Source organism: Dama dama, chromosome 4, assembly GCF_033118175.1.
Source record: "Dama dama isolate Ldn47 chromosome 4, ASM3311817v1, whole genome shotgun sequence".
Taxonomy (NCBI): Eukaryota; Metazoa; Chordata; class Mammalia; order Artiodactyla; family Cervidae; genus Dama; species Dama dama.
Genome location: NC_083684.1, coordinates 57,637,657 through 57,660,774, shown reverse-complemented (window position 1 = coordinate 57,660,774; position 23,118 = coordinate 57,637,657). Strand labels below are relative to the sequence as shown.

The 23,118-nt window shown below is 38.6% G+C and overlaps 1 protein-coding gene across 6 annotated transcripts; it reads right to left on the bottom strand.

Moving 5' to 3' along the window:
* Positions 1-881: 881 nt before the first annotated feature.
* On the bottom strand, positions 882-22,524 carry ZNF283 (zinc finger protein 283). 6 transcript variants are annotated; one of them, XM_061139522.1, is made up of 4 exons: positions 22,381-22,524; positions 19,572-19,659; positions 17,461-17,587; positions 882-9,309 (listed from the first exon to the last, which is right to left on the bottom strand). In XM_061139522.1, exons 2-4 carry the CDS (start codon positions 19,578-19,580, stop codon positions 7,595-7,597), a joined length of 1,851 nt encoding a protein of 616 aa, XP_060995505.1. In that variant the 5' UTR covers positions 19,581-19,659; positions 22,381-22,524; the 3' UTR covers positions 882-7,594. The 6 variants fall into 6 exon arrangements, with proteins under 6 accessions (XP_060995505.1, XP_060995506.1, XP_060995508.1 ...); XM_061139523.1 differs by lacking the exon at positions 22,381-22,524 and adding an exon at positions 22,270-22,363; XM_061139525.1 differs by lacking the exon at positions 17,461-17,587.
* Positions 22,525-23,118: the final 594 nt, after the last annotated feature.

Here is a 23,118-nt window from a genome sequence, read left to right as displayed (position 1 = left end):
ATACCATAAAATGCATTTAACAGGAAATTTTTTTATTCAGAGCTCATCCCCCTGAAGATGAATAATGGGAAAAAACCCTGTGCCTTTGTTGAATGTTGAGTGTATAGCTGTTGAAAAATTACAAAATGGCTTGAAGAAATTTTCTTACAGTAATTTCTGTAATACAGGTAACAGACAATTCATATTCTCTACAATTCATGGAAATTAGAGATTAACAGTTGGGTAGCCAAAAGAGAGGTGTTGACTTGGCAAAGTTTTCCTCAAATATTTGAAAAATTTCACATTTACCTGAATGGTACAATGGTATAATGAAGGTTTGTTTGCCTTCCACCTAGAGTCAGTGTATTGCCTCTCTCTCTCTAAGAATGTATATATATTCACAGCTATCATATTTATAACATATTGAACATATATACATATATATGTTATATACTATATGTAGTATATCGTAGTGCTGTGCTTTTTGAGTAAATGTTTCAGGTATCACCTCACCTCTAAAAAAAATCAACATACAACTCAAAAATACAATTCCTAGAATTAAAGATTATCTTCTACATGACTGTTAGGCCATTGTCACCTAAAAGACATTAATACTAGACCTATAATGTTGTATAATAAGTCCGTTTACAGATTTCTCCAATTATTTAAGAAATGTCTTTCAAAAGTGTTTGCTTTTTCTAAAAGCTCGAAACAAACTAAGGTCATATATTTTATGATTATGGCAGTTGAGGCTGTTTTGGTCAAGAACTTATCATCTACCTATTTTGTGAGTTAAACTCTTTGAAGACTCAGGAGAAGTAACCCATGTAATGTTGCCCGTTCTAGATTTGTGCTCATTTTTCTTCAGATGGGCTTGTTTCTCTAACCTTCGCATTTACTGTGAACATTATGTCTAGAGGCTTGACTAGGTATCAGATTAAACATTTTTTACAAGATAACTTCATAAACAATATTGTGTACTCAATATTTTGTCAAATAACAGGGGGCACATAAGTGAAGCTCTGTTTAATCTCCTGATTCATGTATTGACCACCAGCTCTCTGCATTGCATCAGTTTTTTGGTTTTTTTTTTTTTTTTGCAGTTAAGAAGTAGTAATCCATAAAGTCACATCAGCACTCCACTTGGAAATTTAAAGTCTTTTGTATTTTAAAGAAATTAAGACCAAAAAGCTCTAATCTTTTTTATTTACTCATATATTTACTTTTTCACATGATCTTCATTCCTTCCCAGTGATCTAAATTTCCATTATCAATTCCCTTCAGCTTGAAGAACTTAATTTCTTGGAGTACATGTCTGCTAATGACAAATTTCTGAATGTTGAGCTTTAAGCCAACTACAGAGGATGAGATGGCTGGATGGCATCACTGACTCGATGGGCATGAGTTTGAGTGAACTCCAAGAGTTGGTGATGGACAGGGAGGCCTGGCATGCTGCGATTCATGGGGTCACAAAGAGTTGGACACGACTGAGCGACTGAACTGAACTGAACTGAATGACAAATTTTAATTGTTTCTTTTACTGAAATGCCTTTGTTCTTTATGGATTCTTTTCTTTGCTACTGAATTCTGCGTCTTGTTTTATACTTTTCTGCTTCATTTCTGAAGACAAGTCATTTTTGTCTTCATGCTTCCAAGATTTTCTCATTACCTTCAGTTTTCAGCTGTTTAAGTATGATGTGCCTCAGTATGGTTTTGTGTTAATCCTTTTTGGATTAACAGGGTTGATTTCCTTTGGGATTGAGTGGCTTGATCTCCTTGTTGTCCAAGAGATTCTCAAGAGTCTTCTCCAGTACCAAAGTTCAAAGGCATCAATTCTTTGGCACTTAGTCTTCTTTATGGTCCAACTTTCACATCCATAAATGACTACTGGAAAAACCACAGCTTTGACTATACAGACCTTTGTTGGCAAAGTGTATATGTATCATCACCTATTCTGTTTCTCTGGAGAACCCAGACTAATGCACACAAAAAAGAAAAAAATCTCAGCTATGCTGGGGCTCAGCAATTATGCCATCCACTGAATGTAACCCATGGAAGTTGTTTGACGGAACTCTTAGGGGAAGGGATCCAGCCAAATGATATTTAAATCACAACTAAGCTTTCAGGGAAAGGGAAATGAAGTGCACATCCAAGAGTGATGCTCCCGCACCTCTGACCTTCCAGTTCCTCTTAAAGTCTCCAAGCACTTTCTCTTCTTGGTGTTGGTTCACAAACTCAGGAGTTTCCCGGTGAAATTCAAAACTGACCCATGTACACGGAGGGCAACAGAATAGGCAGACCACTCCAAATTGGTAGGTGGCAGTGTAAATAAGCAAGGGAACTTATGTAGGAGGCTTATCTTGGGCAGCTGCAAGCTGTTTACAGAGAAGCCTTAGCTGAGTTCAGTCACATTTACTGTCCAGATGGTCTCAACAACACATTAGCATCTCAAGGCTGCATCCTTGAAATGGCTCCTGGTGTGAGAACATTGGGCAGACTGCACATTCCAAAGAAGGGGGTAGGGAGGAGTCTCCAATTGCCAGGGTCCAGCTTTCAGGTCAACCAGTGGTCACCTCCTTTTGATGACCTCTTCCATCTTTTAAAAGGCTGTCAGTGGGACCCTGCACAGCCTTTCGTTAGAGCACCTCCCAGTCCAGCACTAACGTCCAAATAATACTCATTTGGAGGAGTTCCATGTTGTGAGACAACCCCACAAAGTAGGAACACCTGTTTATCTGCCCATTTTTCTTTGTCAAATTGTGCTCACATGGTGGGGGTCACATTTTCAGGAAGTCTATATGAAAGAGAAACTTCTTTAACTTTGGATATTACAAAGCATCTTATTCTGACACATTTTCTCTCTTTTTCTTGTAATTTTCTCCACAACTATTCATAACTATTCATGGACTGCGTGCTGCAGCCCATGGGGTCACAAAGAGTCAGACATGACTGAGTGACTGAACTGAACTGATTCATAAACAGACATATTAGTGACAATCATTCTGCCACAAGTCATAAGACTCAATTTGTTGTTTAGTCACTAAGTTGTGTCTAACTCTTATGCAAACCCATGGGCTGTAGCCTGCCATGCCCCTCTGTCCATGGGATTTCCCAGGCAAGAACACTGGAGTAGGTAGCCATTCCCTTCTCCAGGGGATCTTCCCAACCCAGGGATTGAAACTGCATCTCTTGCATTGGCAGGCAGATTCTTTACCACTGAGCCACCAAGGGAGACTCAGTTTAAGCCATATTAATACATGATAATTTACTATTTTTAAAAGAAATTGATGTAAATTTATAAATTCATTTGGCAACTATGAGCATGGTTATATGAAAGGTTTATATTTCTCTACTGGCTGACATCATGGAGATATATTATCTTTGAAATGATTAACTATTGCTTAGCTACCCGCACAAGGTAATATAAGGAAGCCACCTATGTTGTTATGAGCCTGGTAGCTTATACTGTTTTCCCACAATTCTTCCTTTACCATCTGCCCTTGGCATGGTTCACCCCTGCCTCTGTTAATGTTGGGCTTGTCCACTTGACTTGTCTAATCAATAGAATGTGAGCTGATCAGGACGGTTGTACAGACTTTAAAGATGCTTTGGCTCAGCATTTTGGGCTTCAGCCATGGACCATGAAAAGAACATGCCCAAGAATCTGCTGGCCAAAATGAGACATCAGAAACAGAAGGGGAGAATAACCTTTTTAACCATGTGAGTTATTTCAAAAATCACCCCCTTCTGAGAAAGCAACTGGAGGTTGCTCCACGGGAGCAAGCAGAAAACTAGAAACTCAATGTAGGAGAGAAGTGAAAAGAATCTCTAATGTGATGGTGGTGGAGATCACAGTATCTCTCACGTCAGGCACAAAGGGCAACCAGCCCAGAATGGATCATATTATATGACTCAATATACTTCCTCATTGCTTCAATCATTTTGGTTCTTTTAATTTCTGATGAGTGTATCCTAACTGTGTTAAACAACTAAAACTCATGGATCATACTTGGAGCTGGAGATGCAAAGACAAAGCTGATTCCATCGTAGCCATCAACCAGCTCCCTGTCTAGTGGAGGATAAATGCACACACGATGGCCTAGGTGTCAAATCCTGTCCTATAAATTGTGCAGATACTTTGTGAAACTGTACACACCTAATGCATCCAATGATGTATGAGCAAGGAGCGAAGAGATACTGAAAAATTCAAATAGCCAACAGACAATCAGAAAACTGGAAATGTGAACCACAATCATTACAATCAGGTACCACTGTATACCTATCACAGTAGCAAAATATGTACATATATTTTTTAACTGATGATGCCACATATTGTCAAGGATACGAACACACACTGCTGTTGGGAGTGCCAGCTGGTATATTTGTTTGGAAATCTATTAATATGTAGGAGAACTAAACTTATTAAAGCTGAACATGGACATACCCATAAACAAACTCAAGCAATTCTACTTCACAGTATACACAGAAAGAAATGTATATACTCTGAAAGACACGGCTAATTATAACAGTCCTATAAGGCACTCTGACTTCCCAACACGGTATCTTCCAGAACACATACTGAAAGATTTTCAGTTAGGGACTATGTTGGAATACTCTTTTTATGTGGATCTTGGCTGGTACTATGAAGATTCCTTAAAGGAACTGTGCTGGATATTTAGTGAAATTGTTGTGTCCTAAGTAGAAATTCAAAGACAAGAAAATCAACAGATTAAACTAGAAAAAGTGATTAAGGACCTCCAATTCAAAACAAAACAACCCAATAGAGTCATGCAATTTTAAGGAACAGGTAATCGCAATACAAAAACAAAAAAATACATTCTAAAAGAAAATCATCATATAGTCTTACTCACGAGATGTAAAAATTCTAAATAAAATAGTACTAAGTGAAATCAAGTAGGGAATTCAAAACATACACACACACACACACACACACATACACACACCCAATGGCTAACCTGAGTATACCTAGAAACAGGAAGAAGTCAAAGAGTCTGTCAGCATAAATAATTATCACAGTATAACAAATTAAATACAACTGCAGGAAGAGATAATAAAATGGCATTTGATAAAACTCAGGAGCCATGCCTACTTAGACACAACGAAGATATTTACTCATAAGAGAAAACATTAGAAGGCAACTAAGAGTACGATACTGTCATCTTGTCATAGCTAAACAATCAGACTCAGTGACTGTAATTTCCAACTTTATCATCTCTTAGTTATGGTTGCACCTCCCAATGCAGTTTCACACCCTCAAGATGTTAATAAGTCATGAGAATTGGTATTTCCATAGTGAAGTTTGAGATAACACCAACTTAAACACAGTTGAACCATTTTCTTCACTACTCTTTAGCCTTTTGATAAGCTGATAAGGTACTTTAGGTAGTTCCTTAAGAGGGTATTTTAGAAGATGCTGCTTCATAAGCTTCTTTAATCAGAGAATTAATTTCCTTTGTTTCTCAAGTACTATTAAGCACCGGTGACTTCCGAGACCTACAATTTCAGAAATGGTAGGATAAGTTGCTATCACCATATCTCCTAGTTAACATGCAAATATGGTACCCTGGAGGAGTACAATTCTAACTGGTGATGATATATTCTATTAAAACACTCAAAGTATTCTGCTTTGTGTTACACTTGATTATTACAATTATGTGGAATAATGCTGTCAACCACTAAACCATAAACGACTGAACAGAGATACCATGGATGGCCTATCTGCAAAAATGGACATAGAGGTGAGGTGCAGATTAAAACAATGACCAAGATGAACCACAGACATTTGTCAGTGCAGTTCTGATGTAACTGATTTTTGGAAATCAGTCATTTTTAAAGAGTCAAATTCTGAGTATATAAACATTCTTTTATTTCATCATAACTAATATGCTTTCATGCTGGCACTAAATCAAAACAGCCACCGAGATGAAAATGAAAAGTCACCAATTTTGAGATGCATTCTGATTTACAAATATTAAATTCTTCTTAGAATTAAGTCATTGTGTGTAATTTCCTACTCTAAAAGTCACACAAACCTTAAGATGAACTATCAGAATGAATTAAACTTATACTGATTCTTTTTTTTTTTTTTGGTCAGTTAGCCTATATTTCCATTTAAACCAGAAAGTTTTGGGCTTGAATATTCCATAAAAACTATTTTCTACTGTGCAATCTTACATCTGGATTCTGCTTATTGGTGTTTTACTTAAAATTTTTGCATTTACCTGGGTCAGGAAGTTCCCCTGGAGGAGGGCATGGCAACCCATTCCAATATTCTTGCCTGGAGACTATCCATAGACAGAGGAGCCTGTCGGGCTATAGTCCACGAGTTCACAAAGAGTTGGACATGACTGAAGTGACTGAACACATATGCAGGCAAATTCAATTAATCTAGCTTTTGCTTTTTGGAGGCTATTTCCATTTAGTTTTGTTACCAGATATATATGTTATCCAGATGAGATAGCAAAAAAATTTTTTTTCCTCTTGAAATTGATACCTAAGAAGATGACAATTTCCAACTATTGTTTCTAAAAAAGAGATCTTGGAGCAATTTTTTTCAGTCTTTTTCTTTTCTTATTGATCCAAATATGTTTAAATACATTGTGTTGCCTTAAGTTAAAAAAAAAAAAAACCTCTATATCTCTAATTATATCTCTTTTCTTATTAATGATTCTACAATGTTGCCAACTTTCTTGATTTTTCCTTATCCAGATTTATCAAAGTCTGATGAAGTATACATCATATTTATCTTATGAAGTATTAAGTATTCTGCTATTCTAATCATTGTCCAACAAGTGAAGAATTTCTTATTCTAATTAAGTTACTTTGTGACTTGTCTCCTGTTTTAAAAAGTATGAATGTTGTCTCTCAACTTATAGAGGGAAGGACAAACTTTTCATTTTAAATTTCCAATCATTCATTGACTGATACTTTTGTAAAATATAATGATAATGTTATGGCAATATCAAATTTCTATAAAAGTTTCCAAACATTTACTCTCACTTTCTGCATTTATCTCATGATTGACAGGCAATGATTTTATAGACTGGCAAAACGTCTCTGGACAATAGTTGGAGTAGCAGTTGTCTAAAGGCCTTCCTACAATTCTAATTCAAATGGCTTCTCATTAGGATGAATTCCCTGATGTATTTTAAGATGTTTACCATGATTACAAGTCTTCCCATACTCCTTAAGTTCACAGAATTTCACAGCAGTATGAATTCTCTGATATACAAGAACCAAATTAAATTTAGAATCTTCCCATATGCCTTAAAGAGTTTCTGATGAGCATAATTTTTCCAACACTTATGAGACTTTGTACTATGAATTAAAGATCTTAAAAAAAAATAAAGATCTTTACATATTTCCTACAATTAAATGGCTTCACGTCAGTACAGATGTTCAAGATCATACAGAAGTCGAAAGGCCTTTTCTTAGTCCTCGTTTTCAAAATATTTCTCACTAATATGAATTTTCTGATATCAATTATCCATACACAGTTTAGGGTTTTGCACATGCCCTACATTCAAAAGGTTTCTCAAGAGTAAGACTTCTCACATTAAGTAAGTTGTCTATACACACACAAAAGCACATTCTTTCACATTTCTTCAGTCATAGTTTCACCAGCATCAACTGCCCCATTTGAATAGGCTGTCCATATAAAGGCTTCCCCACACTCTTTATATTTGTAGGGTTTATCATTATTATTAATTCTTTTATGTTGAACATGGCTTGCACCACAAGTAAAGGTCTTCCCAAATTCCTTACATTGATGAGGTTTCTCACCAGTATGAAATCTCTGATGAACACTAAGTTGATAGTCATTATCAAAGGCCTTCCCACAGTCTCTACATTCATAGTATTTCTCACCAGTATGAACTCTCTCATGTTTAACAAGGCTTGAACCCCAACTAAAGGCCTTCCCGCATTCCTTACATTGAAAAGGTTTCTCACCCGTATGGATTTTCTGATGTTGAGTAAGGTGATAGCCACGACTAAAGGTCTTTCCACATTCTTTACATTCATAGGGTTTCTCACCAGTATGGATTCTCTCATGTTGAACCAGACTCGAGCCACAATTAAAGGCCTTCCCACATGCCTTACATTTATAGGGTTTCTCACCAGTATGAAATATCTGATGTCGAGTAAGTTGATAGCCACTACCAAAGGTTTTTCCACATTCTTTACATTCATAAGATTTCTCACCAGAATGAACTCTCTCGTGTTTAACAAGGCTTGAACCCCAACTGAAGGCCTTCCCACATTCCTTACATTCAAAAGGTTTCTCACCAGTATGGATTTTCTGATGTTGAGTAAGGTGATAGCCACGACTAAAGGCCTTTCCACATGCTTTACATTCATAGGGTTTCTCACCAGTATGGATTCTCTCATGTTGAACCAGACTCGAGCCACAATTAAAGGTCTTCCCACATTCCTTACATTCGTAGGGTTTCTTGCCAGTATGAAATATCTGATGTCGAGTAAGTTGATAGCCCCAACAAAAAGCCCTTCCACAAATTTTACATACATAAGGTTTCTTACCAGTATGGATTTTATGATGCTGAGTAAGTTGATAGCCACGACTGAAGGCCTTCCCACATTCTTTACATTTATAAGGTTTCTCACCTGTATGAATTATCTCATGTTTAGCAAGGCTTGAGCCCCAAAAAAAGGCCTTCCCACATTCTTTACACTCATAAGATTTCACACCAATATGAATTTTCTGATGTTGAGTAAGGTGATAGCCACGACTAAAGGCCTTCCCACATTCTTTACATTCATAGGGTTTCTCACCAGTATGAATTCTCTCATGTTTAACAAGGCTTGATCCCCAACTAAAGGTCTTCCCACATTCCTTACATTCATAAGGTTTCTCACCAGTATGAAATCTCTGATGCACAGTGAGTTGATAGGCACTTAAAAAGTCCTTCCCACATTCTTTACATTCAAAATGTTTTTTAGCCATATGAATTCTCTCATGTTGAACAAGTTTTGAGTCATGACTATAAGCCTTCCCACATTCCTTACAAATGTAGGGTTTTTCTCGATTAGGAGTTCTTTGATGTGCAATAAGAGATTCGTGCTTTTTGTAAGTGGGCATTTTTTCATAGCTGATTATCACTTGACTGAAGAATCTCTCTTGGTGTCCCTGGAGCCCCTTGAATCTGCTCTTACACTTCCAGTTATTTTTGAAAATGGATGCCTCAAGCTTAATGGTTTTATTTCTTTCCTTTATCTTCCACTGGGAAAAATTTATTTCAAAAATGTCCTTTTTTGAAAATGTATTTTTTGTCTCATATGTCGACTCCAAATCTGAAAGAAAACAAGAAAACCACATTTTATTCCCTTTACCAGAAAAAAAGCCCTTTATACTAGAAGTAAAGACAAATTGAAAATAATACTCATAAGTGAACTGAATCAGGAGATTTAGTGAATTCCTAAGCACAAGCCTCTCTCCTGTCCAACAACAAATTCAGCTGTGATTTTTCAACTCTTGTGATCTCATCATGTTCTTTTTTTTTTTTTTTTTGGCCTTTTTAAAAAGTTTATTTAAAAAAAAACAATAAAATTTATTTTTTATTAAAGGATAATTGCTTTACAGAATTTTGTTGTTTTCTGTCATCATCATGTTCTGATTTGACAGTTTTCTGGAGGATTCCACAAGGGTTATTTTAACAAGTTCCTCATCATCTTCCTTGGTAAACAGTCTCTTAAACTAAAATGTGCCTTTCCACTAATCAAGTCACTGGGCAAGGATATTACGATCTGAATTCAGGGCTGCTAAAGTGAGTGGAATTTGTGGTTCAAGGTTTATCAAAGGAGAAGCCATGCAAAGGAGCCCCAGGAACCTATGTTGGGGTTCTCCCTTGAATCTGTAACCAAATGTTATGCATTTACAAGGTGCCTGGGGCATTGACTAAAATCAGAGATTCTAGAGGTTGCACACTGGAAGTCAACCCAATTCAAATGGAAAGACCTCAGTGAACACTCCCAAGCATTTATTTTGAGGCCTCTCAAAAACCATATATTGAAAGTAAGAACCATACCCTGAAGGAATGGTTCTCAAACTTTTTGGTCTCAGTAGACTCTTATACTCTTCAATATTGGTGAATCCCTTGCTTGCGCATGCGTAAGTATATCTGCAATACAAAGTATACAAATCTAGTGTTTTTGCCTATTGGTGATTGTTTAATATCTTGGTAAGCTAATAAATGGTGGATGAATACTGTGGAAATGATTGTGGGAAGTAATTTTAATCAAGAATAATTGGGCACAGGCCTAAACTGCATTGACTATTGCTATTTTATTTAATAATTTCTTATTGTTTGGTATACAATAACATTTGGGTGTAAAGACTGTGTGTATATCCAAAAGGAAGCCAGTATTTAAACTGACCAACCTAATATTACAATTACTTTGAGATGACCAAATGTAAACTAAAAGGAGTGCACTTATGTACAACTTAGCCTCAATAAGTAGTTCAACAAATTTGAATTGAACTTGAATTATAATTACTTGGTATTTGAATGTTTTGTTTAAAGCTCAACAGTGATAGTAAATGAACAGAAGTTTAACTTCTTTTTAGATGTTTTTTTAAAAAAAAAGCATTAAGGACCCAAAAGAGCTTTTGTTTATGTAGGTTATATCTTTTGAAATTAACCATATTAGAAATTAAAACTGAGAAATTTAAAGTTATTAATTTATTTAAAAATGATAAATCATTAATGTTAAATAACACATTTTGTGAAAAGTAATATTTGTAATAAAAATTCCAAAACAAAAAATTAATGAATACCTTCTTAAAATATTTTGTAAGTCTTTTTAATATCTGGCTTAACAGAAGACAACAGGATTCTTTTGCATTCAAATTGTGGCAATGCTATTTTGGTTGAAGAAATAGCACTGAAGAAAACAGCATATGAAGAAAATCCAGCCTCTAACAGATATATAATTATAAAATAGCAGAATATTCCATGAGCTTGTTTAGGTAATAGTGGATGCTATTCTTTGATATAGTAAAACATGAGAAGTGATAGTTTCTTAAAAGGTTAGTTCCAAGGTGGAGTATGCAACCATACCCATGAACTTTTCATACTATGTTACAGAATCCATTGCACTTTGGATGATTTTCTTTTATCCATGCATAATTCTGTAATATCATGCACTGGTCATTTGAAAAATACTGGCTCATTGAATCCTGCAGATATTTGAAATGCTGACATATTTCATTACATAATATCAAAAAAAAACATAAGTTAAAAATATATCTACCTCATCAGAAAAATATTTATTGGGAAGCTGTAAAGCTCAAAATTCCCAAAGAAAGGCAAGGCCAAAGAATGCTCCAACTACCGCACAACTGCACTCATCTCACACGCTAGTAAAGTAATGCTCAAAATTCTCCAAGCCAGGCTTCAGCAATACATGAACCGTAAACTTCCAGATGTTCAAGCTGGTTTTAGAAAAGGCAGAGGAACCAGAGATCAAATTGGATCTGTTGAAACCAGAGATCCGTTGGATCACAGAAAAAGCAAGAGAGTTCCAGAAAAACATCTATTTCTGCTTTATTGACTATGCCAAAGCCTTTGACTGTGTGGATCACAATAACCTGTGGAAAATTCTTAAAGAGATGGGAACACCAGACCATCTGACCTGTCTCTTGAAAAACCTGTATGCAGGTGAGGAAGCAACTGTTAGCACTGGACATGGAACAACAGACTGGTCCCAAATAGGTAAGGAGTATGTCAAGGCTGTATATTGTCCCCTACTTATTTAACTTATATGCAGAGTACATCATGAGAAACGCTGGGCTGGAAGAAGCACAAGCTGGAATCAAGATTGCAGGGAGAAATATCAATAACCTCAGATATGCTGACGACACCACCCTTATGGCAGAAAGTGGAGAAGAACTAAAAAGCCTCTTGATGAAAGTGAAAGAGGAGAGTGAAAAAGTTGGCTTAAAGCTCAAAATTCAGAAAACTAAGATCATGGCATCTGGTCCCATCACTTCATGCGAAATAGACAGGGAAACAGTGGAAACAGTGTCAGACTTTATTATTTTGGGCTCCAAAATCACTGCAGATGGTGATTGCAGCCATGACATTAAAAGACGCTTACTCCTTGGAAGGAAAGTTATGACCAACCTGGATAGCATATTTAAAAGCAGAGACATTACTTTGCCAACAAAGGTCCATCTAGTCAAGGCTATGGTTTTTCCAGTAGTCATGTATGGATGTGAGAGTTGTGAAGAAAACTAAGTGCTGAAGAATTGATGCTTTTGAACTGTGGTGTTGGAGAAGACTCTTGAGAGTCCCTTGGACTACATGGAGATCCAACCAGTCCATCCTAAAGGGGATCAGTCCTGGGTGTTCATTGGAAGGACTGATGCTGAAGCTGAAACTCCAATACTTTGGCCACCTCATGCAAAGAGTTGACTCACTGGAAAAGACCCTAATGCTGGGAAGGATTGGGGGCAGGAGGAGAAGGGGATGACAGATGATGAGATGGCTGGATGGCATCACTGACTCGATGGACATGGGTTTGGGTAGACTCCAGGAGTTTGTGATGGACAGGGAGCCCTGGCATGCTGCGATTCATGGGGTCACAAAGAGTTGGACACGACTGAGCAACTGAACTGAATTGAAAGCTCAAAATAATGGATATAAGCTTCACACAATTCTAATTTTTACTTGAAAGTTTAAATTTTATCATTGGCAATAAATAATCTTAGTTGTTCTTAAAGTGACATGCTCATTTAGAAGAAAATGTTTCCAACTACTCAAGCCTTCAACCATAGTCTGCCTGTCAGTCATTCTTTCAAGGAAAGAAAAAAAAGGGTGTTCCATGAAAAAAGCAGCTAGTTTAACTCATAATTCAAACATCGACACAGGCAGTTTCCTGCAAGGTAACCACTACACTTCAGTATACAGCAGAAGAGCTTAATGAAGACTTTCCATCTCATCACACAGAATATTTTCAAAACGCATCCTCAAGGATCAGGATTTAATAAAATGAGGCCCAGAGCAGGATCTGAAGGTCAGCCAGCATAAGGATGGTCACAATGTAAAAGGGTTGTCTCATGTCAGGAGTCAGAATGCAAGCAAGGTTAGGACAAGTGTTCATGTGCTTAGTGACTTGCATGGGTTGTCACAGCCCAAGTGGGATAGAAAGGCAATCACACGATCAAGGTGGTGGTGGTAGTGATGACAGAAGACTGCTTAGTCACAGAAAGTTTGACCAAATAAGTACAATCATCCCTTGGCATCTTGGGGGATTGGTTCCAGAACCCACCTCAGGTACCCAAGGATGCAAAGTCCCACAGTTGGCCCTCCTTTTCCATGGTTGTAGAACCTGTGGAAACGGAGAGTCAACTGTATATTTCTTGAAAAAAATCTGCATATAAGTGGACCTGCATGGTTCAAACCCATGTTGTTCAAGGGTAAACTATAAATACATTAAGAATAATGGAACCCAGGTTTTTCATTGTCAGAAAAGGGAATTAGAAATATGGAAGGTGCATAAGCTGAAGTGAAACTTGTAGTGTTGAAAAGGAACTGGAGACATCTGTGTGAACTCATAGTATAGATGTAAAAGTGTGTACATATATGCATGTGTGCATATAAACATATTCTCTCCCTACTCTGTTCACTGAGAGGGCCTAGGGACAGCCATTCCCCAGCAGCAATGAGCAAATCTAGCACTCAGATTCTGGCTTCTAAATACCATACTCAACTAAAAGAACCAAGGAACCTTGAAGAAAAGGCTGACTTTAGGGCTGGAGTTATGTCAGAAAATAAGGAGGTGCTCTAAGTGTGATGGAGACATGCCAAAGGACACAGAAGCTACTATTTAGAGGGTTCCCATGGATCACATCTGGGAACAGCTCATATATTTTGAGCTTCAAAATAAATAATGGGAAAAACAAATTACAACCTGCTGATTAGAAATCCAACATATGAATAAACTGAAAGTTTGAAGAGGAATACAATATTTAATAGCCTCAAAGTTCCTCCTCATAAAAGCCTCATTAAAGGGGTTAATTTCCAAAATACACTAACAGCTCATACAACTCGGTATCAATAAAGATAAACAACCCAATAAAAAAATGGGCACAAGACTTAGATAGACATTTCTCCAAAGAACACATATAGATAGCCAACAGGCACATGAAAAAATGCTCTACATCACTAATTACTACAGAAATGCACAACAAAACTGCACTGAGGCACCCCTTCATACTGGTAAGAATGGCCATCATAAAAGTCTGTAAGTAATAAATGCTGGAGAGACTATGGAGAAAAGGGAACCCTCATACACTGTTGGTGGGAATGTAAAATGGTACAGTCACTATGGAGAACAAAAACAGAGGTTCCTTAAAAATACTAAAAATAGAGCAATTATTATTATCCAGTAATCCCATTCCTGGGCATATATCTTGAAAAGACAAAAGCTGTAATTCAAAAAGATACATGCACCCCATGTTCATAGCAGCATTATTTATAATAGCCAAGACATGGAAACACCCCAAATGCCCATCAACAGACAACTGGTTTAAGAGGATATGATATATATACACACAATGGAATATTACTCAGCCATTTGCAGCAACATGGATGGCTCTAGAGAACATCATACTAAGTAAGTCAAACAGAGGAAGACAAATATTATATGACATCACTTATATGTGGAATCTAAGAAATAATACAAATGAATCTATATACAAAATGGAAACAGACTCAGAGACATAGAAAAGAAACTTATGGTTACCAACGGGGAAAGTCAGGGGAGGAAGAAATTAAGAGTATGGGATTAACAAAACTACTATACACAGAATAGAAAAGCAACAAGCACTTACTGTATAGCACAGGGAACTATAGTCAATATCTTATAATAACCTATAAGGGAATACAATCTGAAATATATATATATATACATACACATATATGTATAACTGAATCACTTTGCTATATACTTGAAACATAATATTGTAAATTTTTATTCAAGAAATAAGGAATGTAAATCAAGAAAAGATGAATGAATTGTTTCAGACTGAAACTAAACAATCCAAATTCCTAAGAAAACAACAACACAACTGTATATTAATCTAACCCGTGCTTATCTCTGGGACCCAATTTCTTAGTACACACTCCTTTACTAACTCTACCCTTCTTAGATTTCTTCCAATAAAGTTCCTTACCACCTTCAGGGCCTTTGCCCTTCAGTTCATTGTGACTAAAATGTTCCTCCCCCAGGTATTCATATAACCTGATCCTAGATGTCACATTTCTACTCACAAAAGCTTTCCCTGACCCCCTTATCTGAATTAGCTGTATCAGTTCCCATCATTTTCTGTTCTCTTATGCTGCCTGCCTCTCATGAACAACATGTTTCATTACATGATACTATTTATCTATTTATTTACTTATGTTCCTCCCCAATGACACAAAGTACACAAGAATGAGCAAGTTATCAATCTTGTTCCTGATGGTATTAATAGTGCATACTGGGGTATGCAGCCTGGCTAGGAGTAGGAACTCCAAATATGTGCTGAATTGATGAACGAGTATGTATATTCATTCACATACACAAATGCAAAACAGCTGTAAAATAGCTATATCCAACATATAAGTAAAATAGTTCCAATGGGAACAAAAAAGAATTCCTCACTGAAATGGAAGGAAATAGGAGAAACAAAGAGTCTCAGAAATGAGATCAAGATGAAGTTCCCCTGGTAGCTCAAACTGAGATCTCTATCTTCTCCCAGGTGTCAGGCCTTCCCTCCACAGGCCTTGGTCCTTCATAAGGACCTTCCAAACACCATCCCAGCTGTTCCCTTTCTCTTCTTGTGTAACCTGTGAGGTTGTTCCCGGGGCTGATGGCTCCCTCCTGCCTTTGCCTTCCTGGGATCTAACTTCTTGCACCTCCTCACATCCCCAACAATTATCCAGGGCTCTTCTCCTTGCTCTAATAATGCTGCTATATCTGGCTTAGAAATGGAGTGTTTGCTTGCAGGAAAAGAAATCTCAAATGGTTTGAGAGATTTGTGTTTTTTTTTTTAATTATAAGTGCAAAACATTTGGTTAAATTTGCAATAAAGGTAAAAATAATATTGATAAAGACTCCAGAGAAGAGAGAAACAGTGGGAATGAAGAACATGAGATCATATAAAGTGATAAATGACCTTGTTTTAGGCTCATTCAGGTTCTACCTCTTTTGAGCAAACAGAACACGTAACAGTGGTTTTAAAACACAGATTCTAGAGCCAGACTTCTTAGGTTCAACTGTTGCCACTGTATCCCCACAAGCTGTGTGACCTTGGGAGGTCATTTAAACTGTGTATGTGCCTCGGTAATCTCATCATAAAAACGGTTAAAAATAGTACCTACCTCATGGGGATGTTGTAAAAGTTAAAAACGTTCATGTATTTGCTCTGCTTAGTACAGGGCCTGGTTTTTAGTAAGCATAATGTTAACTATTAATGTTATTATTGTTACTGTTATTATTTTGCTAAGGTGAAAACAAGTTTTGTGAGACATTTCTAGGATTTAACTCAGTGTAGGATTTAACTTTGTAAAGTGCAAAGTTCAGATTGTAATTTTCAACTTCAAATATGTTGGAAGTAAAGGAACATGTTCACTTAGTATGCAATGAATTTCTGTTCATTCAATCCACCATTCTATTAAAGTAGAGAGGTTCTTCTGAAAGCCACAGTGTATCAGGATTTTGTTTCTAGCTATACTTCCTATATGTGGGTCAGAATATAACAAAGGGGAGCAATTCTTGAAGGTGAATAAAAATCACTAGGAGACTATGAGTAAATACAGATGCTGGAGTAGGACCTGACAAGCTGCAATTTCTAACAAACCCTGGAAGAAGCTGATGATAGGTGTTTGTGTAACACTTAAAAATAAAAAAGTTAAAACCCCATGTAAACCAAATCATGGCTTCTAATCACTGAGAGAACAATCCACATTATTCCCCGAAACCAACACCACAGCCTGTCACCTGGGCTCTGTCTGTCTCCCTCACTCACTTCTGGGTACTCCCTCTTTCACAAACTCTGTTCTGGCCTTTCTATGGTCCCTCACATAAAAGAACCACACTATGACTAGCAAGGACAGAGATCACCTGTAGAAATGCTGACGTCAAACACAGTATGAAATCTGGTTTCTCTGACAGTAGTTATGAAATAAACATATGCCCCATAATACAAATCCAGCTCCTTGGTCACTGAAGAGAGGCCACTGCAGAAAAGGCCAGAGGAGGGTTGAAGCTCCCTGAGGGATGGGATGATCAAGGTGCTCAATGAACCCATTTCTAAGCCAATGAATACCAAAACATTATTTTGAGAACATGAAGGGAGAAATTCACCTGGTTTCTTCAAAAACAGCCCTATAGTTCCCAGTGGAGAAAGCTGATGTTGCAGATAGAAGAGTCTAAATTATTTCAGGCATATGACCTTACCCAGTGAGACCAAGTTGCTGTAGTTCTCCAACATCACATCCACATACAAGTCCCTCTGAGCAGGGTCCAGGAATTCCCACTCCTCCTGAGAGAAGTCAATGGCCACATCCCTGAATGTCACCAAGCCCTAAAACCAAAAACCCACTCATTACTTGTGAAATTAAAGAAATTGAAAGAGGAGTATGAAGGATAACCTATAAGAAGAGAAAAATATAGCAACCAAGTCAGCTGAAAGCCTGTGAAACAGATGGGTAGGAAAAAGTAAGGAAATTAGTATGATTAAAGCAGAGTGTCTACATGTTCGAGAAGAAGCCTGTTATTGCAGAAAGAACTTCCTGTATACTGTGAGATAACTCAGCTGTCCAGACCTGTCTGATATGCATAAAATAATCCCAGTTTCTCCTCTATTAAATAAAAAGTGTGTTGGGGGAAGGGACAGGGGTGCTTATGGGTGTGTATACATACATACAACCTGCTATGTGCCCACTTCATAAATTTATATATAGGAATTGCTACACCATCTTGTTCCTTTAAAAAAACATGGAAAAAAAACACCTTTTTTCCCCAAATGTACTATAAAATCTATTATTTTAGAAAAATGATTTCCATTAAATGAAGGATTACCATTAAACCTCAAGTGAATCATTCTGTTAGATCATAGGCATTTTCCTTTTTCTTCTTATATTAATTTTTTACTGAAGTATAGTTGATTTATAATATTGTGCTAGTTTCAGGTATATAGCACAGGGATTTCAGATTCTTTTCCCTTATAGGTAATTATAAAATATTGAGTACAGTTCCCTGTGGTTAGCATTTTTTCCTTATTGTGATGAATTGAATACATAAAACATTATTAGATGCAATTCAGTTCATCATATAACTATCATATAAGATTAATAACTATTGTACATTTAGGGTGAACAAAACTTTTAAAGATTTTCTTAATTCCAGGAGTCTGTTATCATCCAGTATTTAAGAATCTGGATCCTCTTCTTATGTGGTACCATCAACCATCCATCGCTTAACAATTCCTTGTTCTCAAGTTGGAAGATACGGATAGAAGACATGACATAGCTGTCACAACCTGGTCAGTAACAAAATGGACTTTGACACTGGTGTTTATTGAGAAGGGAATCCCTGGAAAGAACCACTCACTTCCCACTCTAATCCTGCAAGTTTGCAAAACATGTGATCTCATACAAACTGAAGCTGAAACTAAGAAATCCCAAATTCTATCTTATCTTTCTGGAAAACTCAGGTCTGTGTAGAAGTTCCAAGTTTTCCTGTGTGATCCAAAGGAACCCTCATCACTAACTCATCACACCACAGACTTGTCATGGGAATGAGAAACCCTAATAAGAGAAACAGGGCAGCCCCGGCTGAACAAATATGGAAGTAATAACAAAAGGCAAGAACTAAGACAGCCTTATATGGATCTGTGCCAGTTAAACACCAAAGCTCTACCAGAGAATACACAATTGAAACTCTTCCCATGGGTGACCATTCAGCTGGCTAAGGGCAGAGTACCCTGACCCGCTTCTTTGATAGCTGCATATTAGCCTGAAAAAGGAAAACTATTGGGGGAACGTTATCCTTTTTTTTTTTCCTAGATAGGACATGAATTAATCAGCATCTTGGCTTGCAAAAGGAAAACTGTTGCTTTCTAAAAGTCTGAAGTCTTTCATTCTCTCCTCTTTCCTCCTCTTGTATGAATCCTCTTCGTGCCTTTGAAAGATGATGAACTCAACCTACTGTTGGCTCTCCTAGTATATAAATAAAAGCGAGCTGATTGTTCAGTATATTTCTTTGTGTTATTCTTCGACAGATGCTCAAATATTTCCCTTAGAGGACTCCATCCCTTCACTGCTTTTGATGAAAGACTGAGCCACAGGAGATGTTGAGTCATGTGGTTGATGAATACAATGGCACTGACTGGAAATGGCACAGAGGGCAGATGCTGGGCTATTTGGCATCACGGTTTACTGGAACAGGAAAAACTGAGAAGGAGGTTCAAGGAGGGGGTACTGTTAAGTAGAAAGCTTTAGGGTAATTCAGGAAAAGATCCACATGACCTAAACATCACAACATGTCAAGGAGAAAGACCAACTTACGTCAGTCATGGTTCTAGAATCCCAGGAACTAATTAGTGCTCCATAGGGTTCCTCTATTGGTGAAGCACAGAGTCCAGAAAAGACAGAGCTGCAGAAGAAAAAAGAAGCTTTAGTCCAGGTATGCTGAAGTGAGCCTGTCCTGACTTAAACAACTGAATAAAAAGACATCAAAATAATAAGAATGATTAACTCTACGGGATATAATTTTAACTTCCTTCTCTATACATTTCCTGGATTGGTGAATGTTTTGCAACAAACCTGCGTTAACTCTGTAATCAGAAAAATAAAAGTGAAAGTTGATCAGCTGTGTCCAATTCTTTGGGACCCCATGGACTATAGTCTGCCAAGCTCCTCTGTCCATGGAATTCTCCAGTCACGAATACTGGAGTGGGTATCTGTTCCCTTCTCCAGGGGATCTTCCCAACCCAGGTCTCCCACATTGCAGGCAGATTCTTTCCCATCTGAGCCACCAGGGAAGCCCAAGAATACTGGAGTGAGTAGCCTATCCCTTCTCCAGGAAGTTTCCTAACCCAGGAGTCAAACTGGGGTCTCCTGAATTGCAAGTGGATTCTTTACCAGCTGAGCTACTAGGGAAGCCCAATCAGAAAAATAAAGATATTTCCAAATGTAAAAAATTGAGTGATAAGGAATTCAGTCATGAGGAAAACTGAACCAACAGGCCCAACACTGAAAATCAGTGGGTCTGAAACAAATGACATCTACCAGCTCCTCAACATTTTGTAGCTGTAGCTCGCTATACAGTGAGACACTTTCACTGTCAAGATTCTCCTGTGAATGAACACAAATTATTTTTTTTCCTTCAAAGTCAGAGCAAGGAAATCTACGCACATAAACACAACAATATTTCCTACAGAGTAGATACTTAACAAGTGTGGCTACACCACTCTCATTCTTCACTGGTCAATTTAAAACATTTGGATATAATTCTTGAAAAATGTCTCTCAATGCATCTGAGGATTTGAACAATTTGCCATGTGAACAGATGGCTACTGATTGAGGAGAAGGACAATAGAGGGTCTCTGGGGAGAGAGCTGCATCAGCATAGTGGGTCATTCACCAGAAGGTCCAGGAGAGACACTTCAGTTCAGTTCAGTCATTCAGTCGTGTCCGACTCTTTGCAACTCCATGAATCGCAGCACGCCAGTCCTCCCTGTCCATCACAAACTCCCGGAGTTTACTCAAACTCATGTCCATCAAGTCGGTGATGCCATCCAGCCATCTCATCCTCTATCGTCCCCTTCTCCTCCTGCCCCCAATCCCTCCAAGCATCAGGGTCTTTTCCAATGAGTCAACTCTTCACATGAGGTGGCCAAAGTATTGGAGTTTCAGCTTCAGCATCAGTCCTACCAATGAACACCCAGGACTGATCTCCTTTAGGATGGACTGGTTGGATCTCCATGCAGTCCAAGGGACTCTCAAGAGTCTTCTCCAACACCACAGTTCAAAAGCATCAATTTTTCGGCACTCAGCTTTCTTCACCGTCCAACTCTCACATCCATACGTGACCACTGGAAAAACCATAGCCTTGACTAGACGGACCTTTGTTGGCAAAGTAATGTCTCTGCTTTTTAATATGCTATCTGGGTTGGTCATAACTTTCCTTCCAAGGAGTAAGCGTCTTTAATTTCACCATCTGCAGTGATTTTGGAGCCCCCCAAAATAAAGTCTGACACTGTTTCAGAGACACTACTAATGGAGATATCTAAAGTCAAGGAAAACAGAAATTCTCAAGATTTAAAAACAAAGGTGGGACTTCCCTGGCAGTCCAGTGATTAGGACTTCACCTTCCAATCCAGGGAGTGCAGCTCGATCCCTCCGGCCGAAAAGCCAAAACATATAACAGGAGCAACGTTGTAACAAATTCAACAAAGACTTAAAAAAGAGACGCAGAGAGAGAGATAAGAAACAAAGGGAACTATGAATAAAAAAAAGAAAGACAAATTCACCTGAACCTTGATTTCTAAATATGCAACAATTCTTTCCTACTCCTCAGGGTCGTCTCAGAAACCGAGCAGCACCGGGGGTGGGGGAGGAGGTGGGGGAGAGGGGGTCGGTAGGGGCGGCGGGAAGGGATGAGAAGAAATGGTGAGACACCAGAATTCCTTGGAACACAGATAGACCTAACTAAAAACAAACAAAACACTCTCCGGGGTTACATCTGCCGTCGTCCACACACAAACAAACGGCATTAAAGGGGAAGCTGCAACTCAGCTGAGAGCAATTCTTGGGGACAGAGGTCTGGCTGCAATGGTGCTGACACATAAAGTTGGCCCCGCAAAGAGGAATCCTACACGTCTTCCCAGGAGACTGTGATGAGGACGCTTCCAGATGTAAAACTGTAAAATCCTCATCTCAAGACTCGACCTGTGTCTTCTTGCCGGAAACACACATTCTAGGGCTTAACACAGGACTTCTTTTCTTGGGGTCACTTAACTCCGGCAGCGACTAAAAGAGTCTAGAGGGAACCCAGAGCGTCCCGCCAAAGCAAACCACACGTACTAACAAGGCCACGCACCTCGTCACTTTGTCACACAGTCCCAATCTCGCACACTGTTAGGGAGACACACTCTGGCCCTGTCACGCCGTCTGTCACACACCATTTTTCTCAGACTCTCGCTCACACACAGACTTGAGGCTCCGGACACCACCCAACCTGTCAGCCGCCGGGCCTTCTCACCTCGAGCGCCTCCCTCCCTCACTGCCGTTTCTGACAGGGCGCTAGAGAAGTCCGCTGAGCCCTCCCACCCTCACCGGGAGCTGACCACTTCCTCCAACGCGTCCAACTCACCGCACAGAGTCCAAAAATCTCGGAGACACCGGAAAGGGACCCACAGACTGAGATTAGTTTAGGCCCAGAAGTTCATGGGAAATAAGAGCCGGAAAATCCTCTGAGGCTCTAGCCCAGCACTTCGAAGCGCTCTCGGCAAACTCGCCCCGCCCGGAGAGGATTTGTGCCGAAAGACTTCTGGGAAATGTAGTCCGGGGCCAGCCCCCCTGGAAGATGGGAACCTGGACCTTCATCCCAGCATGCAACTTGGCTCCGCCTGTCACAGGCGCCTTTTCTAAAGCCAATCTGAATTGCTGGTCTTTGCCGGAGAGAGTAGTTCCGAGTATTGGCCGAACCTAGCGGCCTCATTGTCTTTGGCGTGGCTGAGGGAAAGTTAAGAAGTTGTCAGCGAAGGTCGAGGAAGGCATTCTCAAGTCCAGGGCAGGTGGAGATGGGGGTTATGGTAGCTTACCTTGAACGATGTCGGATTTGTGATCTCCGAAAAAGATTTAGTTTCAGGACCAGGGACCAGGCTTGATCACTCAAGAGCTTTTGTGTAGTGGAGTTTTAATAAAGTATGAAAAAGGACAGAGAAAGCTTCTGACATAGACATCAGAAGGGGGATGGAGAGTGTCCCCCTCGCTAGGGAGCTATATACTTTTTAAATTGGTTATTACAATAAATCAAAAGAATGTCTCAAGGTTGTAAAGGTCTTACTAGACCCACTCCCACAATTTACATTTTAAGATGACAGGATTA